Genomic DNA, 23977 nt, shown 5'->3' with positions numbered 1-23977 from the left:
TTGGTTTTATAAAACCTAACAGACTATTAGACTATCATCAATTTCCAGAATAGTTTAAATTTTATTTTTTCATTTATACTTTGTTCCAACTAAGATTTTAATTAGTTTACAAGATGCATACAATAAAAAATGGTAAAATGAATTGAAAGCATATAAGAAAAAAGCACAAATAAAACTAGGAAAGTGACATGTACATGGGAGCGAGATTGCTATTCAACTTACATGCATGAAGTCGGATATGGACTTAAGTTCAACTCCCACGTCAGTCAATTATTGTGTGACTTTAGACAAGTTACTGAACATCTCTAATATTCATTAATAATTGTAGGGTAAGTTGAATGAGTAGTATGTATGTTTAGTGTTTAGAACATTTTAAGCACTCAGTAAGTAGTTTTTGTTTTTTTGTTTGTTTGTTTTTTTCACAAAGGCAGGGATAGGAAGACCTGGGTTCAAATTCTGACTTCAGCAACAACACTTGCCAACTGATTGATTTTTGGACAAGGTCATAGTATTGTGTTTATAAGTATGGACTTACGAGCCAGACTACCTGGGTTCAAATACTTGCTCTATCTACCACTTTCTTATTATACATCCTTAACCTCTCAACTCAGTTTCAACAATATACAATAGAACATTTGTAAAATAATTATACTTCATAGAGCTGTGAGAATTAAATATGTTAATAAATGTAAAACAGAACAGTGTCTCGTAGATAGTTAGTACGCACTAAATGTTAGCTGTTATTATTATCCTTGCTAAGCCTCAGTTTGTTCTCTGTAAACTGGAAGTAACAGCTCAGAGTTGTTACAAGGTATAAATGAGACAATAATCATAAAGTACTTAATATAGTGCTTGCCACATAATAAGTTATCACACGCTACTGATTATTAATACTGCTTTAGTTATACATTGTCTGAATATCTGAAGATGAGTCACAAAGTTGGTTCTTAGCTTTCAAGTAGCTAGTAGTAAAGCTATTATTAGGATGAGTTTTCTCTCAAAAGTGAAGCCCTATTGAGGAAATCTGAATATGTGATCTTTCCGTTAATGGCTAAATTAACTTTGTAATATGTAATTTTGGCAGTATAGTTTACATGTTTGGAATTTATTTAAACCACTTAAAGGATTTACAGTTTCCAAGGTAAAACAAACGAGTTGGTTAGGAAAATACAACTATTTTTAACATGTTCACTAGAACACAGTTTGTCTTGTGGGTTCTCATGAAGAAAACATCTTATATCATCTTTAACAACATCTTTAATGTGAATGGAGTCAAAGTAATTTGTAAAAGTGGGATTTGGGGTCCAGTTTGATGTGTTCAAGGTATGTGGCTCTGTGATGATCTGACTTAATTCAAGGGTGGACTTTTGAGGAACCAAAGAAATGGATTGAGCTTTAGAAATTTCTCTATGAATGTTGTTCCTCTTTGCTGTGCTTTTGAAATGGCAGTGAGTAAGGCTGGCAGTAGTAGGTGATGCTAATACTTTGTACACTTTAATGGTAACTTTAATTTAGAAAAATTTCTGCTCTACTTTGTTGATTATTAAAACCATATTTGTGGTTTAAGAAAATTAATTTGTTAGTAATTGAGAAATATCAAATTTGAAGTTTTATTTTGGCAAGGGAGGAACTCACCATAGAAAAGTAAGATGTGAAATTAGCAAAAATAACTCCTACAAAATGTATACTTTTTCAAAAGTCATAAAGTTCTCATGATCCAATCATAGGTTCAGATGAAATGAAAGTTGGACTTCAGAATGCCCTTATATTTTTTATCTTAGGTATATATATATACACACATCTTAGAAAGGTTGAGTTTTCTCTTACAAGTAAAACTCTGTCGAAGAAATCTGAATATGTGATCTTTCCATTAACAGCCAAATTAACTCTGTAATACGCTTTGGGAGTATAGTTTACATGTTTGTAATTTATTTAAACCATGTCAAAATTTAAGTCAAGATGACCATAGATATTATAGCCATATTCTAAAATTTATATATTCATATAAATAATATATATAGCACATGAAAATATACATACATTTTCTTTCAGAATTCCAGAAAACAAAAGGAAAATTAGAAGAAAAAAGTATATTATTCTATAGAAATGGATGTGCTGCAGGTTTTAGGGTTCATTGTGTCAAATCCTTATTTACTGTGAATATATTTTTCATTTCATAATACTTTCAAGTTTTTCATTTTATTATTCACCTTTGATTATCATTATTATGTATTCTACTTTATAGATCATTGTGGCAAATGTTAAATTTTATATTATCTTGCTTTTGCTTCCTGGGAGATTTTAATGTGCCTCCACCAGATATTTGTTGAGATTTTTTTGGATAAATATGTACAGATTTTAATGTTAGCTTAAGAAAACCATAAATATAAGTACGTTCCAAAAAATAGCCATGTAATATATATTTCAAATTAGATATAGGAGAATACCTCAGACTTGTGGAGTTTCTATTATGTTTGCAGCACTTAACTGTAGGGAGTACGAAAATGAATGTTAGAGATGAGAGCCTATCAGCCAGTCTCAGTATTTCACAGACACACATTAATATATTAGTAGTTCTAATACCAGCTAGGCATTTGTCAGTGCTATAGGCAGTATGACCCAAAATCTATGGGAAAATTGTTCTAAAGGGGAAGAAGAAATTATTTTCTAACCATGGCCTTTGGGAATGTTTCTTGGGAAGCGTGAATGGGATTTTACTGAGCTTGGAAGAATGGGTTAGGCTTCAGGAAACAGCTTTGAGGAAGAGTGGCATTTAGGCAAGAGGCACTTGAGCAAGGGCTCAAAATGAAGGAAGTGCAAGATATGTTTGGAGAGTGGTGAGCAGAATAGTTTGGCTAGAATGTGAGAACTATAGGCTGGAGGAGTAGAAAGTGGAGTTCAAAGTGGTTTGGGCCTAGATTGTGGAGAGCCTTGGCAATCTGAAAAATCTCAATTTTAGTGTATTTTGTTTTTGCATTATCTGTTAATAATACAATGATTATTAGCCCATTTATATTTACATTGATATGAAATATTTGAGAAAAATCACGGAAGACGCCTTCATATGGTCTCACTTAGAAAATTATTTCAGTAGCTTAGAATAGAACTGATTAAAACTTTGGCCTGAAGTAAACATTTGTTTAGTACTTGCTATTGGCTGAAAATTATACTTGGCATTTGGACAGAGAGAGTATAGCCTTTGAGCATGAGTTACCATTGTAGAGACAGAACACACGTGAAACTGAAGAACATTTATAAAGCAGCAATATATCATTTACTTTGTCACTTTGGAATCTCTTTTACTTCAATTTCCCTCCCAAGGCCAGTGCTAGCATTAATGTATTTGGTGCATTCTAAATAGGCAAGAAGTTAGGCTTTTTGGAGAAGCATTTTCTGCCTTTCTGTTTGGAAATGTTACAAATTTCAGGTGAGAGTAATTGGGATAATCCTTGCCACCGTCTAAACTGGCAGTATGTTTAGAATAGCCCTGGGTATAGAGAGGAGCCACCACACAAACCCATTTTAGGGCTATGCACAATCTTTTCAGTTCATGAGATCTAGTTTTCTAAGATAATGAGTGTCCAATAACAGCAACAAAATTTAAATTTAAAAAGGACCTATTTGAACATGCTTTTTATAATTATCACAATAGGGTAGATGATTTGGTGAATTAATTTTCTTATAAGATTAGTGTACCCTTATAATCTCTATAGTTAAAGCTATTACCTTTTAAATACAGTATGTTGCAGAATAATTTTTTCATATTCATAGTTCATTTGCTCTTTTATTTATATAGTTTTCATTTAGATCTTCATGTTCCTCTCTCTTCCTCTCCTCTTTCCTTCCTTGTTTTCTTTCCCTTAGTGTCTTTTTAAAAAATTGCCACTTAATATTTAACATATGATTACTTAGATTAATAACTCTCCTTTCCTTCAGGATTGATCAGTTGTTTCAACTGCGTGGAGCTTTTTGTATGAAAAACATAATTTAAATGTGTTGTCACTATTGACATAATGGTAATAATTACCACACCAATTAAAACCATCTCTTTTCATCCTTATTTTCTGTTATGTGGTTCTTAGGTTCAGAATTTAACATTACGCAGCCAGAAGTTGGGTGTATTATCTAGCTCACAGAATGGTCCACCAAAAAGCACTAGTCAAACTCAGTCGTTGACAATTTGTCATAACAAAACAACAGTGACCAGTTCTAAAATCAGCCAACGAGATCCTTCTCCAGAAAGTAATAAGAAAGGAGAAAGTCCAAGTCTGGAATCACGAAGCACAGCTGTCACCCGGACATCAAGTATTCACCAGTTAATAGCACCAGGTGGGATAAAACTTTTGTTGAAAATAGTTGCGTTATTCATTTTCTTAGCAGACAGAGAAAAACAAAGCATGTCCATTACTTGAAAAAGAAGGACACTTTTAAAGCATTTTAAAATGTGAATTTCACAAATTAAAAAAAAGAACATCTTAATATGTAGCTTAAAAAAAGAGAAATTTAAAAAGCCCAACAGCTAAAAGAAATTATAATAATAAAATAGATTTTTTAAATCAATTGACATTTGATTAACATCGTTATTATGTGCTGGTCTATTGATAAAATCTTTTAGTTGTAAAAAAAGATTTGCCTGTAGTTTATTTAATATGCTTTAGTGGAACAACTTTAAAAGCTTGTAAAAAAGCTAGTATATTATTTTCTGTAAAGTTGTCACCAGTGGGAGGAATTTGCCACTTTGAAAAATAAGGATTATGCAGTTATTTTCCTTAGCACGTTACTTTTTTTCATCTCTGAGAGGATCATATCAGGGAATCACCTAAGTCATTTTCATTCTCATTCAGCTTTGAATTCCACTTGTGCTTCCTTTACTTTCTACGGATAACCTTGCCTCATGATTCTCATACTGAAAATGTTGGGGCCATCCAGAGTGAGTTTTCTTACTGTCTCTTCTGTTAATCTCAAAATCTCGGGATTGAGCTTTCTTCACTTCTAATAAGAAAAAGAGTTACCTGCTTTCTTCTTAAAGTCAGCACCATTTGCCTATGTCATTGATCCCATCTTTTCTTCCTGCTTCTGACCTTCTTTAGTACATAGTTACTGTAGCATCTTTTGTCTTCTCATGCTAGATCCTTTCCTTTGCTTCTCAAGCATACTTAGGTCTCCCCTATTCTTTTTTTTAATTTTTATTTATTTTTTTTTAAGGCTAGTCAGGTGAAGCAGTGGGAGTGGAGGAGGAACGAAGGAATCTGTAACTGGTGGTGATCAATTAGTTGTAAACATCACTGCACTCGGACCAGCCTTCCCTATTCTTAATATATCCGCATTTTTTATGTCACTGTAACTATTATTTATTTGAGCATGTGTTTGTGTGTGATGTACTGGGCTAGACACCTCACATGTGTTTCATTAAAAAAAATAATCTTTCTTCATTCCAAAAACCTCATCAGGTAAGCATCTTCTTTCTGTTGTTTCATTCTCTGCTTTACTTTTTTTTTTGAGACTGGGCCTCGCTCTGTTGCCTGAACTAGAGGGCAGTGGCGTCATCATAGCTCACTGTAACCTCAAATTCCTGGGCTCAAGCGATCTTCCTGCCTGAGTCTTCCAAGTAGCTGGGACTACAGGCGTGTAAAGACGGGGTCTCAAACTCCTGGCCTCAAGCAATCCTCCCGACTCAGCCTCCCAAAGTGCTAGGATTATAGGCGTGAGCCACTGTGCCTGGCCTGCTTTACTTTTTAAAGATTTGTTTTACAGTACTGAAGTCTGCTTTATTCTGCTTAAACCTATTTCACTTTTCATATTTCCTCTGTTAATATTGCCAACATTCTTTACATCACCAAATTTCAAAATCTTGGCATTGTCTGATTCCCCTAGTTAGAAATTTTTCCTCATTCTGAACTTTTGTAGCATTTTGTGCTCCGTTATGGTTCCTTTGCTTTTATAGTTATTTATATACTTATAGATCTTAGCTTCTTTACTAAAAAGTAAGTTCCTTGAGGATAGGATAATAATATTGAGTGCTTCTGTATGTGTCAGGCACTATTTTAATACTTTACATTTATTTAACTCTTTAGTCCTTTTTCAGATTCACCTTTTCATCCTTGTATTGTGACAGTACTAAGTTGTGCCTTATATGTACTTACCTACATTAGGTGGGCAGTACATATTTGTTGGATTAATAGTTCATTTTTTTATTTGGATTTTGGAAATTATAACAGCCTTTCTAATTAGCATTAATTAGGTATCACTCTGCTTAGAATTGTTACATCTGAATCTTAGATAAGTAAAGGCTTTGATGTAATATATAAATTAATTAATCTTTTCATAATATAGTTAGACATGAATTCTTTTATGAACATCTGTGTGCCAGGCTCTGCTCTCTGTATGGCTTGAAAGCTGGGTTTTTGCACTGTACTGTGAGGCTCAAACCATCATCTGGTCAGTGTTGACAGAGAGTCAGTGTGGAGTAGCAGTGACCCACTGTGCTTGGAGTGACTGCTCAGGGAACAATTTTTAGTGAGTAGTTTTGACAGCTTATAATGAAGGGTAGGTTAATTTCTTTCCAAAGAGAATGTTACTTTCAGAGAAAGCTGGGAACTCTTTCAGGGTTAGTTCAAACAAGGAGATCTACTTTTGGATTTTCAGTCTTCCTTAACTGCCAATACCTGGTTTTAATTTGCAATTTATTCTTCCCTCTTGCATTGATAGTGTGATAATATCCTCATAGTTGGCCTTTCTCTGATGGCCAATACTTTATGTATGTAAGGAGGAGACTGGTGAGCCAAAACCACCAAAGATCTCAGGTCAATTTTAATTCCAAATTCAGATCTTACATGTATAACTCAAACCCCAGTTTTCCAGTGTTGTTGATTAGAAACAAAACCACACAGAACATCCTAAACCACATAAACCTTTGTAGTGATCAAAGTTACATGTTTGTTAAGCTTTACACTGCAGTTATTCAGAGCAATTCATATCTTCCAGCAAGGCCACAGCCATATTTTTCATCCTTTTAGTTTTTCTGATTTTATTGGTAGGAAGTTAATCTGAATCTAAGATATTTTGGGAGATTCTAAAATTGGTAATTTGTCCTTTTCCTCAATTAGAAAAATGTTCCTTCAGGTCATTTATTTATTTATTTATTTATTTATTTAGAGTACAGTGGCATCATCATAACTCACTGCAACCTCAAACTCCTGAGCTCAGGCGATCTTCCTGCCCCAGCCTCCTGAGTAGCTGGGACTACAGGGGTGCACTACTACACCCAGATTATTTTTCTATTTTTTGTAGAGATGGGGTCTCACTGTATTGCTCAGGCTGATCTCAAACTCCTGGCCTCAGGTGATATTCTTGCCTTGGTCTCCCAAAGTGCTAGGATTACAGGCATGAGCCACCACTCCTGGTCCCCTTCAGGTCATTTTAAATGTAAAAAAAATCGACTTGTATTCTAATGTAGTATAGTCTAATAATTATTATAATGGACATGATTGTTGTTGTTTCCTTACATGCATTTTTAGGGTGATAAAGAAATTTAATTTTCTTTATCATTTCTCCTTGAAGGTGGAGTTTCCATTTGATACTTGGTAATTCTATTTTGAATACATAAAATAAAGGCAAACTTTTTTTTTTTTTTTTTGGAGACAGAGTGTCACTTTGTTGCCCTGGCTAGAGTGAGTGTCCTGGAGTCAGCCTAGCTCACAGCAACCTCAAACTCCTGGGCTTAAGCAATCCTACTGCCTCAGCCTCCCGAGTAGCTGGGACTACAGGCATGCGCCACCATGCCCAGCTAATTTTTTCTGTATATATTTTAGTTGGCCAGATAATTTCTTTCTATTTTTAGTAGAGACGGGGGTCTCACTCTTGCTCAGGCTGGTCTCGAACTCCTGACCTCAAGTGATCCACCCGCCTCGGCCTCCCAGAGTGCTAGGATTATAGGCATGAGCCACCGCGCCTGGCCAAATAAAGGCAAACTTTAATCAAATGTCTGGAAATAATTCTGAACTGCATTAGAGCTGAAGTTTTTAAATAGCAGTTTTTAGAGATTTTATGAAACCGTTCTAAGTGGAAAAAATATATACTGTTTCTTGCAGACGTTAATTCAGTATGTAGTTAAAAGGTCCTGTATTAATTAGTCTGCTCTGGGTGCCATAATAAAATACCATAGACTTGGGTGGCTTAAGGAACAGAAATTTATTTTCTCACAGTTCTGGAGACTGGAAAGGCCAAGATCAAGGTCTGGCAGTGTTCAGTTTCTGGTGAGGGCTCTCTTTTTGGCTTGCGGATATCCTTATGTGGACTTTACTCTGAGTGTGTACGGGGTGTGTGGGGAAGGGGGAAAAGCTTTCCGATGTCCCTTCTTAAAGGGACACAAACCTTATCATGTCAGGGCCCCAACCTTATAACTTCATTTAACCTTAATTACTTCTTTAGAGCTCCCATCTCCAAACACAGTCACATTGTGGGTTAGAGCTTCAATATATGAATTTTGGAAGGAGGCACAAACATTCAGTCTATAAGAGGGCCCTAGACTCAGGATTATGGCTTCTTTTAGACCCAATATTGTCCTTGATAGCCAAATGATTTCAGGCGAGTCACATAACTACTCAGTTTCTTCATCTATAATATGTTGGATTGGTATAGTACCCTGTCTACCTAATGTGATGGTTGTAACTATTGAATGAAATATGTTACTGTAAATAATAAAGAGTTATACATATGTCAGATGATGCTAACCCTTAATTCTCCAAATATAAAGCCACTCTGACAATAATAAAATGTTTATTAAAATCGGAGAAATTGCACCCAGTGGCACACCCCTGTACTCCCAGCTACTCAGGAGGCTGAAGCAGGAGGATCACTTGAGCCCAGGAGTTCAAGGCTACAGTGAGCTATGATCATGCCACTGCATTCCAGCCTGGGCAACAGAGAAAGACCCCATCTCTAAAATAATAATAATGAAAAATCAGAGAAATTAACTAACATGATATGATTCTCTAGAGCACCAGGGCTTTTCTTGTGCAGAGGTATTGTTTCAAATATCCTCATAATTATATGTGTTTGTCGGTTGAACTTACAGACTACTATAAAGTAAGTAACTCACTTTGATTTGATTTCTGATACAAGAAAAATTTAATTTAGGTGAAAGAATAGATTCTTAATCTATTGAATTATGAACTCTAGAATATAAAAGGGCTGCTTACTTGCTAGTGCACAGAAAGAATTGTCATTCTATTATATGGTATCTATTATATTTCAAGACTATGATAAATTTAAATTATAACTTTACTTAAAAATTGAATTAAAGTGGGCCTTTGCTGTTATGCTTGCAAAAGTTTTATTCTCTTATCTGTAAGAGGGAAATAAAAAATACTCACCTACTCCACAGGTATTTTGTGAATAAAAATGAGAGAGACGCGAAAACATGTTGAGCCCCTTGGAGGAAAGGCACTCTATAGAAATCCTAGATTTTGTTAATTCACTTTTTTGAATACTCCAAAACATAATCTATACCAATACAGTTATAAAGGGTGGACATAAAATTTTCAGTCTTCGTTTGAATTGCCAGTCTAGTTATTATGTGAAAATTATTTTGTTAGATGAAATTTTAGACCTAATTTCCACATTTTTTTAACAATTAGTGGATCTATCTATTGAACCTTCTAGAACCCTCTTTGTTGGGATATTAATCAGATGTTAATTTCTTTAAAGGATCCCCAAAATATTAATAAACAAATGTAAAAATGTTAAAAAAATGTTAGAAGTTTTTATAAGTCTGTTGTCACAAATGTGGCTGAACATAAAAATAGATGTAAGATTGTTAGGTAGTGAGATTCAGAAAAAATTTTGCCCTGTCTTTAGAGCTATTTTAAATGTGTATAATTTTTGCATGATAGAAATATTAAGCAGTCATTTCAGTTTATCTTCTTATCTCCTTAGTTCCCATCCTTGTTTATAGGCAGGTTTCACCAGCATCTCCCTCTATGTAAACACATGCCACCGGTATGCAGAAGAGGCATAATGATGGAGCTACTTATAACTCAATTATGCTAATTCTTTCATATATTAATCCCTGTTGTGTCTCCTCTGACACTGTCACTTATAAATTATTGTAGGGTTTTTTTTTTTTTTTTTGGTTGGGGAGAGGGGTAAACAAGATCCTTTATTTAGATAGCATGGGCTTCTGATTGCCTCATTCTCTCAAGCAAAGCTAGTGCTTTCCTAGATTTGGGATGGCCCCTAAGTTTTAATTCTTAGTTACAGTGATTATTTAGCTGTGCTACAGGAGTCACACATGTGTTTTGCAACTGAATTAAATTTTATATAAAACATTTTCTCTTTTGGATTAAATAACACAGACTCTTCATCTCAGCTAAAATTTGGAAACTCATTTGGGAAGCTTTATAAGTAATTACCTTGACTATTAGTTTGGAAGCATGTTTAGACATAGATTAGAAAGAATGAGACTTATTTTATGAATTTTAATATAGAATTTTTATGATTTCTAAGTTATCTTTGTATATATCAAACTTGTTCAATGATGATACTTCTCTTCTCCCCCAAAGAATAAATTCAAGTGTATAAATTTTGCTAAAAGTTGATGTAGCTTTTCTGGTAATCTATAAAATGTAGTAAGAATAAATCATGTAGATTCAGAGTTATGAATTGATTGTTTTAGGCATTTTTGGAACTTATCACAGTACAGCTTATTTTATGAAATTTTTACAGTTTTCCAGGGAAAATATGTTTGTCATTAAATTTTTTTTTTGAGACAGAGTCTCACTCTGTTGCCCGGGCTAGAGTGAGTGCCGTGGCGTCAGCCTAGCTCACAGCAACCTCAAACTCCTGGGCTTAAGTGATCCTACTGCCTCAGCCTCCTGAGTAGCTGGGACTACAGGCATGCGCCACCATGCCCAGCTAATTTTTTTCTATATATATATTTTTAGTTGGCCAGATAATTTCTTTCTATTTTTAGTAGAGACGGGGTTTCACTCAGGCTGGTCTCGAACTCCTGACCTCGAGCAATCCACCCGCCTCGGCCTTCCAGAGGGCTAGGATTACAGGCGTGAGCCACCGCGCCCGGCCTGAATTTTTAAATTATGCTGTGTGGAACACCTGTAATAGAATTCTGATGGTTATGACCTTCTAATGTGAAAACTTTACTCCTTTAGATTTATTTAAAAATTTCTATGAGATTTTTGAAATTGATACTAATTGTCATTTTTTTCTCTCACAGCTTCATATTCTCCAATTCAGCCTCATTCTCTAATAAAACATCAGCAGATTCCTCTTCATTCACCACCTCCCAAAGTTTCCCATCATCAACTGATATTACAACAGCAGCAACAGCAGATTCAGCCAATCACACTTCAGAATCCAACTCAAGATCCACCCCCATCCCAGCACTGTATACCACTCCAAAACCACGGCCTTCCTCCAGCTCCCAGTAATGCCCAGTCGCAGCATTGTTCACCAATTCAGAGTCATCCCCCTCCTTTAACAGTGTCCCCTAATCAGTCACAGTCTGCACAGCAGTCTGTGGTGGTGTCTCCACCACCACCTCATTCACCCAGTCAGTCTCCTACTATAATTATTCATCCACAAGCACTTATTCAGCCACACCCTCTTGTGTCATCAGCTCTCCAGCCAGGGCCAAATTTGCAGCCATCCACTGCTAATCAGGTGCAACCTACAGCACAGCTGAATCTTCCATCCCATCTTCCACTTCCAGCTTCCCCTGTTGTACACATTGGCCCAGTTCAGCAGTCAGCCTTGGTGTCCCCAAGTCAGCAAATTGTGTCTCCAACGTCACACCAGCAATATTCAACCCTGCAGTCCTCTCCAATCCCAATTGCAACCCCTCCACAGATTTCGGCATCTCCTCCAGCTCAGATTCCACCACTGCCCTTGCAGTCTATGCAGTCTTTACAAGTGCAGCCTGAAATTCTATCCCCGGGCCAGGTTTTGGTGCAGAATGCTTTGGTGTCAGAAGAGGAGCTTCCAGCTGCAGAAGCTTTGGTCCAGTTGCCATTTCAGACTCTTCCTCCTCCACAGACTGTTGCGGTAAACCTGCAAGTACAACCACCAGCACCTGTTGATCCACCAGTGGTAAGCCCTTGGAAGCTCTTTGACTTTCTTGCTGAACTGAAAGTACAAACTGTTTGGTGCCACACTGTTATATTGCTACATCTAAATGCCTATGAATTTTAAAAGCTTGAAATTTCCATATGTCAGTATTCTGACAAACATGCTGTATGGGCAAAAAAAAAAAATGCCATTGTTTGCTTAGTATGGTTGCATGCTTGATAATTTGTGATGGTTATTAAAGTCCCTCGTTAATTTTATTACTATTTAAACAAATCCATCTGCTATCTTTACAGAGTTGATTTTTTTTCCCCAAGGGAATGCATTTGAACCAGTGTCATCTGCACAAAGTTTTTTCTCTTAAGGTGATTATCCTTCATAGATCCCTTCTGTTGGCTTGTATGTTCTTAAACGTATGGTTTATCTAGCCTAACCTTTTTGGTTGTATGCATTCTGAAGTCCTGGGCCTTTAGGGGCTTTTGTTTCAAGGTGGAGGGGTATGCTTGTATGATTCTGGTAAAATTGTATTTTGTAATTAAAATTTTGTAAATCAAATTAAATTTTGTAAATTAAGTTAGGTTTTATAAATAAAATTTAATTTTATAAATTTTTATTTGCGGAAGAGTCTAACTTTGCAAAAATAATTAACTGTAGACCATCTCAGAATTATTAAACTTCTGATTTTTTATTTCTACCAAGAGAACATATATATTAATACTTAAAATATTTCTCATTTAAAAAGCTCAAAAGTCTCAGTGGATGAATTTAATACTGACGATGAAAAAAATCCATTGAGAGGAATAAATGTTTTGAATATTTGAGATTGTAGTGAAATTTATAAGAATAAACCTCTAAAAGTGATTACATGTTGCCTAGAAAGGAAAATTATCTTGAAAAATATTTTTCTTTAAATGTTTTCTAAAAGACTTTATCATTTAAAGTTATAAAGTAACAGAATAAAATTGAAATAAGGTCTCCTAATGTTTCGTCAGAATGATCAAATTCATAACTAAACTGAGGAGAGGAATCTTCTTGTGGGGAGGTTTTATATCAAACTTCATTGCAAAGATTTTATAACTTAAAGGCTGATAAACATTAGCTCAGAAATGAAACGAGTTTCAAAGTCTGTTCTTTAATGGGAAACATTTTTAAGATGCAAGTTTTTTTTTTTATTTTTGTCATTCTGATTGATTGTAATAGGCATAAAGAGATTGAATTCCACTTCCTATTCATTTTTATTAAAAACATAACAAAACAACAGTGGACATCTAGAATTAAGTTTGTCATTCAGTTATGTTTATTTTCTTTCTTAGCAGATTTTTTAAGAGTTTACAATGGCTATTATAACAAAAATACAGTTTAGGAAGTCTACAGTAACTTCAAAGAAATCAAATTTACTTTAAATTTCTTTTCTCAGTATCTAATTCAGTGATTTGGTTTTTGGCAAGTAAAAAATAAAACTTCTATGTAATCTTTGTATTTTTCCTAATTGTTTTTGTTAGGGGAAATTTTGGAGGAACATATTTTGGATAGAAGGATCAAAAACATAACACTTTAAAAAAACTAAATTAAAGCTAAAAATATTTAATATCTTATTTTGTTGCTTCTTGCCTTGATCCCTTTTTCAATTTTAAAAAAGTTCATGTTATATCATTTTGGATCTTTTTAAAAAAATGAAATTAATAACTTTCTCTGCTGTCACTGATATGGTCATTATGCTTGCTGTAGATATTCCCATGTTACCTTTTTAAAAAAAAACCTTCTACCTTTCTTTGAGTAATATAGCTCTAATTATTAAACTGCTATATTTTATTATCTTTGACCAAATGTGTTATTTTTTTCTAGTTACTAAACTGCTATATTTTCTTTTATTATCTTTGACCAAATACGAAGAAAAACATTTCTTCACTAATTATATTTTCCTAGTTGTTTCAGATATTTAAAAGTAGAGAGATGTGAAATTTTGAAAGATAAAGGTGATTATTAAAGTAAAATCAGTATTTTTTAAAAAGATATATTTTCCAAAGAATTAAAGTTTTTTAAATTGACATTTGGGTATAAATGAGATATGTTGAGGGTAGATAATTTAGAACTAATAAACAAATGTTCCTCAGTTTATTTAGGAAAGGGAGACATGGGAATAATGGACTTTATTGAGGTAAGTTTGGCAGTCTTTGCTATTTTTAGAATAGTTATAGCTATGAGCTGAACAGTAATTGTGATGTACAGTTTCCTAATTATCTTGTGAGCGTAATCTCTACTTCTTTGCTTTTTTTCCCCCAACATTTTAGTTGTTGCATTTAGATTTTTTTAAATGTGGATCATGCCAGATGTGTGGGACAGATTTGTTTTTGCCTTCTTCTTTTATTCATTAACTTATTTTTGCCTTTACATGAGAGATTTGGACGTATGTCTAGTTAGCCTTAAGTATGAAGAATGAGAAGTATTTTATAATATTTGTTGAGGGATTATTTCACAATATGCTGTTTGTGTTATGGCTCTTTCCATCCTTTGAACTCTTTCATTCTTTTTTAAAAATCAGAATTCTATGCCTGATTAAGCTTTGATTCCTTAAAAGATACTGTAGCAGATATTTGAATAACATGTGACAGCATTAAAATTAAAGAGAGTTTCAGCATTTTAAGAAAAGATAGTGTTCTTTGAAGGAAAAGTAACATCTACTAAAGGAATGCTACATAGATAAAATTGAACTGATTGAGAAAAGCATACTTGTTTAATTACCTCTGAATTAATGTCCCCACCACCCAGGCAAATTAAAATAATCACCACTATGGCAGATGTCCCTGGGCACTAGGTTTGTTTTTCTTAACACTGCAGAATTTTGGGGGGTAATTTTCCCTATATTGGGCATTATCATCATTTTAAAAATTGTTACCATGAACAGATCCTAGCAGCTGTAATTGTTACATTATACAATAACAAACAACTGCCTTAGCTTTTGAGATCCAGGCATGAGGCAAAGAAATCTCTCTTGGTGAAACTAGTTTCCAGATGCAGGGTTGTGAGCAAATAACATAAATATTTTGCCCACTTAGTAGCTGATTTGGATCTGAATTCTGGATATTATGTTTGATATAAAATTATCAGTTAACAGTAGGATTTTTAAGTTTTAAAAAAGGTAGAAAATAACCCGACGTTTTATTCTTAATAGAGGCTTGCAAAGATTTTTATTTATTTATTTATTTTTAGCTGTCACCTGTTGCTAGATATACCTTTATAGATGAACTTCATAGTCTCTTTTATAACACATGGTTTATGTGGGTTTCAGATACCTTGATTACTTTTTAATATATATATCTCATATATATAATTGAGATAAGAGTCTCGCTCTATTGCCCAGGCTAGAGTACAGTGGCATCATCATAGCTCATTGCAACCTCCAACTCCTAGGTTCAAGCAATCCTCTTGCCTCAGCCTCCCAATTGCTGGAACTACAGGTGTGCAACACCATGCCTGGCTAATTTTTCTATTTTTTGTAGAGACGGGATCTTACTATGTTGCCCAGGCTGGTCTCGAACTCCTGGCATCAAGCAATCCTCCTGCCTTGGCTTCCCAGAGTGCTAGGATTACACGAGCCACTGTGCCTGGCCAATTTTATATTCAAATCATTAAACTTTTTAAATAGTTTGATTAAAAAATACATACAACATTAGATCACTGAAAGTTTTTTTGTGAATATTGAAAGGTTTTTTTTGTTCGTTAACATTCACTGGAATTTTAATCATTTTGGTTAAGTAATCTTAAAAAAAACTAATAATCTTTATAAATTTAAGTAATAAGCTTTGTACATAAAAGAATGGAGATGAGCTGTCTTGTGGCTTTGTTTTTAGTAACCTATCATCTTTCATAAATAATGGTTAAGGAAGCAATAAATGATGACAGATTAAAATACCTATGTCAAGCTCTAGAAGTGCACTTTGAAAACTAAGCCTTAAGTTTAAAGAAACATTATATGACTAGTTACTTCTAGTTATATAATTCCTTCTTAGAGTACATTTTATTCCATCTTCCTTAAGTATAATCTTTACAATCAGATAACAAAGTGGTTAAGTTAAAGACTCAAAAACTTTCCCCCATAAGTATGGAACAATATTAAAGAGATGAAAAATATTATGTCAAATGGCTTAGGGTGTGTGTGTGTGTGTGTGTGTGTGTGTGAGTGAGTGTGTGTATCTGTATTTTAAAGAGCAATATTTTCTGTTTACATATTAGCTTATAAAGATTCATTAGATTCTTGAGTAAGGCAAAAGGAAAGAGGAGATATAATTGTATACCTTTTTTGTAGATTCTTAGATATTACCTTTCATAATTTAATTCACATAATAATAATAAAGAAGAGCCAGGGTTATAGTCCTCTTGGCAGTCCATGTCTTGATATAATATGTGTCATTTTGGAGATTTATTTAGTGTGCCTGTGAAAAATATTAGTATATATTTTGGTTTATGACAGTTAGAAGTTAACAAAAACAATTCTATAATTCTTGAGATAGTTATTTGATTGTGTCAAATTAAAACTTTTTTTTTTAATTCTCAAAATTAAAAATATGTCCAGACTTGACTATCATCCTTTTGGAAACCTTAATGAATTTTGGCCTAGATACTGATCCACAGCTTGCCCTAGATACTGATCCACAGGTTGCTTTCAGTGAAATATTATCAAGTATTATGAAAAACTTCATTTGAGCAATTTTAAAGTTTTACTTTCAACTTTTCAGAATAGTCATTTTGTCTTATTTTTAAATGTAATACACTTAGGGTTTAATTTTTTTTAATTAAGCTAAGAACACCTCATTCAATGTATTTTTGGAAACATTAAGGCAACATGGTTTGTCATTGCAGGTTTATCAAGTAGAAGATGTGTGTGAAGAAGAAATGCCAGAAGAGTCAGATGAATGTGTCCGGATGGATAGAACCCCACCACCACCCACTTTGTCTCCAGCAGCTATAACTGTGGGGAGAGGAGAAGATTTGACTTCTGAACATCCTTTGTTAGGTGAGGAAATAGCAAAATTTGGGAGAATTGTTCCATTTGATACATGTTAGTGATGGGGAAAGTTTATTTTTTTACCAGAGATCACATTAAACTGATTTGTTATTGTAGTTATTATAATTGCAGCAAAAGATAGAGTTCAAGGTGGTTTTTTGGGTTTTTTTTTTGATGAGGAACAATTAGTTTATTAAAAAGTAAATAAGAACTATTGTCTTCTTAGAAAATTTTTTAATAGCTGGGAGTCAGTAGTTTATAAATTGTTCAATACCACCCAAATGAAAAACTTAACATTTCAGTCTTCTAATTTTTAGTGATTTGTACAGATGTGTTTCATGTGCCCATTTAGATCATGTGTTCAGCTATTTCTATCTTAAAAATTAGAATAAATAGGCCAAGCTTTGTGGCTCATGCCTGTAATCTTAGCACTTTGGGAGGCTGAGGCGAGAGGATTACTTGAGGCCAGGAGTTCAAGACCAGCCTGAGCAAGAGCAAGACTCTGTCTCTACAAAAAATAGAAAAATTAGCCATGTGTAGTGACATGCGCCTGTTGTCCCAGCTACTTGGGAGGCTGAGACAGAATGCTACTTATAAGTTCAAGTAAATTGCCTATAAGCTCCTCCTCATAATATCAAAGTTACTGTGTACCCTAGGTATTTTACTAAAACATTAGTATAACCTGTAGCCCAATGCCTATGTCCTAAAAAAGATATATTCCATGTTATTAAAATTTATGAATATTTTATTTAAGATCAGGGTTGGCAAACTACTGTTCACTGTTCAGTTGTTTCCTGCTCTTTATTTTTGTATAGGCCCAGCTAAGGATCATTTTAAAATTTTTGAATGGTGGAAAAAAATGAAAAGAAGAATAACAGCTTATATCATTAAAATTATGTAAAACTCAAATTTCATCATCCATATAAATAAAGTTCTGTGGAACATAGCCATGTTTATTTGTTCAGATATTATCTGTAGCTGCCTTTGTGTTAGTAACCACAAAGTTAAGTAGTTGCAGAGACCATAGGGCCTTTTTCAGAAAATTTACTGACCCTTAATCTAAATACTAATCTTGGTTCAGGACTTGTTTTAAATATTTTGTTCTATTGAATATCTAATGGCTCTCATGATCATTTTCAGTTAAGCAGGATTACTGTAATAGGCATGGAAACAAATTGTAATGGAACACTGACTCTGCTACTAAAGCAACCCTTGTTTGTTTTCTTCAGTATGCTTCATCCCCTTCCCTTCCCTTCTCTCAAGCTTTTATTACTTCACTAATGTGAATTTCTGGAAAGCATAGAAGGGGAAAATTAATTTTCTTTTAGCTTTTCCCCCTTCTGAGTAATAGAAAATGTTTAGCCAACAAAATTATATATAAGATTTAAGACTGGGTGCAGTGGGAAGCTGAGACAGGAGAATCGCCTAAGGCGAGGAGTTCAAGATCAGCCTGAGCAACATAGTGAGATCTTATCTCTATAAAATATAAAAAAAATTAGCTGGATGTGATGGCATGCTCCTGTACTTACACCTACTTGGAAGTCTGAGGTAGGAGGATCGCTTGAGCCCATGAGTTTGAGGTTGTAGTGAGCTATGATGATGCCACTGCACTCTAGCTTAGGCAAGAGAGCAAGACCCTATCTCAAAAAAAAAATTTAAGACAAGTTTTATATTACTGCCTTTGTTTACTCAAAATAATACCTCAAAACATAGATTTAAGAAAGTCTAACTATAGTATTAAATCTTTGTGATTTCTTTATACCGAAAATGGATTTATATTGATTGCTGCAGATTTCTTGGAGTTTAAATTTAAAGGCAGAAATATAAGTTTTATTGAATACTAAACTTGCATTGTGACTGATTTAATTACAAAATAAACATTACTGATGGTATTCAAAGGAAATGTAAACATTTTTGAAATATTGGAGCACAAGAATATCTTTGCATGTTTTCCTCAGGAATATAGTCTGAGATCCTGTCAGGCCCATCTCTCTGGCTAAATTGTTTAACTACCATGTCAGACTTTTGAATCTTCCCATAGTTTACTTCATATTTATCACTCCTCTGTAGTATATGAGTGGGGGAAAAGAGCACAGGTAGATTTTTAGAATAACTTTCATCAAACCATGAAATAAACTAACTTGCAAAAATAAGAATTGTTTCCATCTAGGATTCAGTTTTTATAAATCTGCAAAAGTTCTTTAAAAGTAAAATTAGCATCTATACAAAAATGTAGAAAAAGCTCATAGCTCTTCCTCAGAAAATGAGACAGTAATCTGTGACAGAGTCCTTTCAGTTAACATAGCTTTTCTCTCATGCTTATCTTAAATCTAGAGGGTATGATAATTGTATTTCTGTTCTACTATAATATACCAGTGTTTCTCATGTTTTCAATTTTAGCAGTTTATAAACTAGCAAATAATAGCTACTAACCTCTTCAAAAAGTCAGTAGTTTATAGTTCTATTTTTTTTTTTTTTTTGAGGCAGGGTCTCACTCTGTCACTCAGGCTGGAGTCCAGTGGTGTGATTGTAAATCACTATAACCTTCAATTGCTAGGCTCAAGAGATCTTCCTGCTTCAGCTTCCCAAGTAGCTAGGATTATAGGCACGTGCCACCAGGCCTGGCTGATTTTTTTTTTTTTTTTTTTTTTTTAAGAAATGGAAATGGGGTCTTACTGTGTTGCTGAGGCTGGTATCAAACTCCTGGCCTCAAGCGATCCTCCTTCCTTACCCTCCCAAAGTGCTGGGATTACAGGCATGAGTCCCTCACCCTACAGTTCTATTTTTAACAAAATTTAGGACTATATAAGATTGGTACATTGTATTAATATGTATGATCTAGGTAGAAGTTAATTAAAACATAAACCAAGTAGTATTCCCTGAGCAAACCAAATTATACCTAATGCAGCTTTATATTTCTAAAGTAACAAAATATCTCTAAATTTGTAAGGAACATTAAAATTTTATTTTATGTTTCAGTTCCCCACAGATTTATTTTTTCTTCCAATAGAAAAATGCCTTTCAATTCCACTTCAGAATTTTATATCTTTTATGCTTTGTCTTCTAGAAATACATGTGAAGATTTGGTATGTAGGATAGGATTTTTGTGGAATTTCTCAGTTTGATAACATACGTGTCCAATTGTTAATTTGTTCCAGAAATCAGCAAATTAGCATTTTTCTTTTCTTTTTTTGTTTATAGATTGTGTGACTTTAAACAGATGTTCCCATACAGTTTATTATGGTGGATTATCTGGTGGAATTAGGTTAATTTATGGCTATAATAGTGCTGTGCAGGCTTACATAATAATATTAATCACATTGGAGTTACTAATGATAAACTCTTAGTGTTTCCATTTCTGAGACTATACAGATGATCACTACACTATTTTATTAGCTGAGTTTTCTACTCTTTACAGATTCCTATTCTTTCTTCTCTCCCTAGCTGGGTTATATTTTGAGCATCTTTAATAGGTGATGTCAATCCTTTTCATACTGATGGGGGAGAAAAGTTAACATAACAGTTAAGAGCATGGTCTCCTGAACCAAACTGACTGGGTTAGTATCCCAGTTCCACTACTTATTTGCTGTGTGCCCTTAAGGCAAGTTACTTAATCTCTGTCTTGGTTTCCTCATCTTTAAAACTAAGATAACAGTATGTACCCTTAGGATAGTTGTAAGGATTAATATGAGTTATACCGTATAAAGCATTGAACATAGTACCAGTATATGAGTGCTCAGTATTATTATCTTTATATGCATGTTCTTTTTTTCTCCTGCTCTGATAGATATCTGTACTCACTGAAGTTCCTAGATATCAGCTGGTTCCATCTTTCCACTTTAGTAAAGAGTTGGTGCTACTGAATGAGTAGGAAAAGTCCCCATTATAGGCTGCTGGATCTATCTTATTGTGGTCTTTAGAGTGGGAAGGGGAGGAATCACAGTGTTCCAGCCCAACATTTTGCATTTGCTACAGTGTTCTTCAAAATTGATATATACAGGGCCATTGAAGAGTTTTAAAAACAAATTTGTGTGAGGATTTGGAGGTAGTTTTCGTCCTTGAAGTTAAGGGTGATGATTGTGTAACTCATTAAAATTCCTACTTATTTTGTGGATCTCATGACCTTGTTTCATTTAAATGTACTTTCAAAGTACTCCCCCACTCTGCCTATGTCATTTGGAATACAGAAACAGGAATATAGGGAATTTAGTGGCTGTATAGCTTAAAATAAAAAAAACTTAAGCACCAGTTTTAGTAATTATCTGTAAGTTGATATTCTGAAACATTTTCATGTCTTATGGGCTAGTTTTTTAAACCAAGATTTGAGCAAGTCACCCTCTTGCATAAAATAAGGATAATAATATTTTCTACCTCAAAAGGTTATGTTGCAGATTAAATGAGATAGTGAATATGAAGTTCTTAAAACAGTTTTTTGGAAAGAACCAGATATTAACTGTTATTAGTGTTTATCCTCTTTCATTTTTGCCTGGGCAAACTGCTAAAAATTTAAAAATTATTTATTTATTTTTTTTCAGAGCAAGTGGAATTACCTGCTGTGGCATCAGTCAGTGCTTCAGTAATTAAGTCTCCATCAGATCCCTCACATGTTTCTGTTCCTCCGCCTCCACTCTTAATCCCAGCTGCTACCACAAGGAGTAATAGTACGTCTATGCATGGTAGCACTCTCAACACAGAAAACAAACCTCCACAGGCTATTGTTAAACCACAGATCTTGACACATGTTATTGAAGGCTTTGTGATTCAGGAGGGATTGGAGCCATTTCCTGTAAGTAGCAAGCATATTTGTGTGTGTGTGTCTGTTTATTATTCACATAACATTATTTCTAAAGTTGTCTTTTATTGTTCTCTAATAAAAATCATATAATTTTATTTCAAAAAGTTGTTAGTCTTTATCTAGAATTTTATGCTAGCTATTTAGAGATATAAATTAAGGAAAAAGTAAAAAAAATTTCAGGATATAGAGGTATCAATTTTATAATTTTTAGAGAAAGGTAATTGGAAGTTTACTCCAATGAAATAAACTTTTCTATTATTTTTTCTTTGCAGGGGAACTGAAATGACACCTAAAGTGTTATTTTAAAAATAGTGTTTCAAAGTATGTGGTACTTTGTGAGCTATAACTTGAGTGTAGAAAATATTAACTTCCCAATGACCTAATACAAGTAAAGTTACCCAAATGGTGGTTTAAAATTAGCAAATAGATTTTCTCATTATTCCTAAATTTCAGCTTTCAATCAGATATTAAAAGTGCTTTAAAACGTTCAGCTCAAAATGGAGGTGTTCTATCACTGTCAGTCTTACAACTTGAGACTTAGCTGTACATAATTTCAGAATTCCTATAGGAAATCCAGCTTTAACACACACCCACAAGAAACTGAACACAAAGGCAATTGATTGGGTAACCAACTATCACAATGCAAGATTTTTACCCATGAATCTGAAAATTCAAAGGCCTTCAAAAATATTTTATATTTTTATGTCTACCTATCTTAGATTTATTTTCTAAGGAAAAATGTTCATCTCTAGATATTAGCATATAAATTATGTACATCTAGTCTCAAATCATAAGACTTGTAGTGATAGAACACCTTCATTTTGAGCTGAACGTTTTAAAGCATCCTAAAAATCTGATTGAAGGCTGAAATTTAGGAACAGTGTTTTTCCCCTGTCTGCCACATACTGACTGTGTAACCTTTGTCATATTCAACCTTTCTGATCTTCATTTTGCTCATCTGGCAGTTGGAGATGATACTTTGCTTCTTAGTGTTGTTGAGACAATTAAATGTGCATAAATTATGAATATTATGTGTAATGCCTGGCCCTTAATAGCCATCGCTATTATTATCTGTTATCACTAGTGACAACCATAACTTTGTTTTTTTCAGACTACAAAAGTAATACATGTTCTAAATTGAGAATTTGGGAAATGTATACAGCAAATAATCCCCATTAATACCATAATGTATATGTTTATATATTTTTTTTATATAATCAAGATTATTATTATATTTATAATTCTGCTTCTTTCACTTAATAAATTTGAGCATTTATTTTCCCATATCATTAATAATACTTTGGAAACATTTGGAAAGGTTACATAATATTCCACTTTGTGAACGTTCGTAATTTATGTAATCCTTCCATTAATGTTAGCCATTTAGGTTTCCATTTTTTCACTATTCAGATAGTTCTGAAAGGAATATCTTTATATATAAATCATCCACATTTTAAGTTAGTTTCTTAGCATGAATTCCTAGAAGTAGAGTTATGATATCACATATATATTCATAAGATTCTTGATGTATATTGCCAAACTATTTTTTGAAAAGATGATTTAAATTTATTCATCCACCAGAAGTATATGCCTTACCAGCATTGAATATTACAGTTTTTTTTAAGCAATAACTTTCATAAGTTTTACTTGAAGCATATTAAATGTCTAACTGAAATGAACAAGATTAAAAAGTTTGTGGGTGATTATACTCTTAAGGTTAAATGTCGAAACTTCCAATAAGCTGTTACTCCCTATATGTGGCAGAAATTCGAGACTTAACCAGCATTCTTGAGGAATAAGATGTTCTAGTCATCTTATTCTGAGGGCTTGCTAGTGATTAAGTAAATATTTTTGGTTTAAATTGTTTTAGCTGAAAATATTTCTAAAGTAAGTAGTATTCGTGACTTAACCAACTATACTGAACGTAAGTGAATGTTTGTTGTTAATGTTAATGTTTGAGAATTTTCCATTTCTCTTGTGATTATAGTAGACTAAATTGCTACAGTAGGAGTCAGGAGACTTGAGTTCTAGTCCTGATTCTGTTTTTGTAAAGAAATCACCTAAACACTTTGAACATTAGTTTCCCTATATATAAA

At 33.7% G+C, this 23977-nt stretch overlaps 1 protein-coding gene across 10 annotated transcripts in view; it reads left to right on the top strand.

Moving 5' to 3' along the window:
• The window catches only part of PHC3 (polyhomeotic homolog 3), a 75099-nt gene that overhangs the window by 33243 nt on the left and 17879 nt on the right, over positions 1-23977 (top strand). For 8 of the 10 annotated variants that reach the window (XM_045539638.1, XM_045539644.1, XM_045539643.1 and 5 more), the window contains 5 exons: positions 4083-4329; positions 11234-12105; positions 12399-12446; positions 16942-17095; positions 21622-21872. In XM_045539638.1, the coding sequence (XP_045395594.1) occupies positions 4083-4329; positions 11234-12105; positions 12399-12446; positions 16942-17095; positions 21622-21872 (1572 nt within the window). The remainder of the gene's footprint in view (positions 1-4082; positions 4330-11233; positions 12106-12398; positions 12447-16941; positions 17096-21621; positions 21873-23977) is intronic. The other 2 variants (XM_045539641.1, XM_045539646.1) reach the window with 1 other exon arrangement.

The sequence above is a fragment of the Lemur catta genome, chromosome 1 (assembly GCF_020740605.2).
Source record: "Lemur catta isolate mLemCat1 chromosome 1, mLemCat1.pri, whole genome shotgun sequence".
Classification (NCBI taxonomy): domain Eukaryota; kingdom Metazoa; phylum Chordata; class Mammalia; order Primates; family Lemuridae; genus Lemur; species Lemur catta.
The sequence above is the reverse complement of the archived record's forward strand: the minus strand, read 5'-3'. Positions and strand labels throughout refer to the sequence as shown.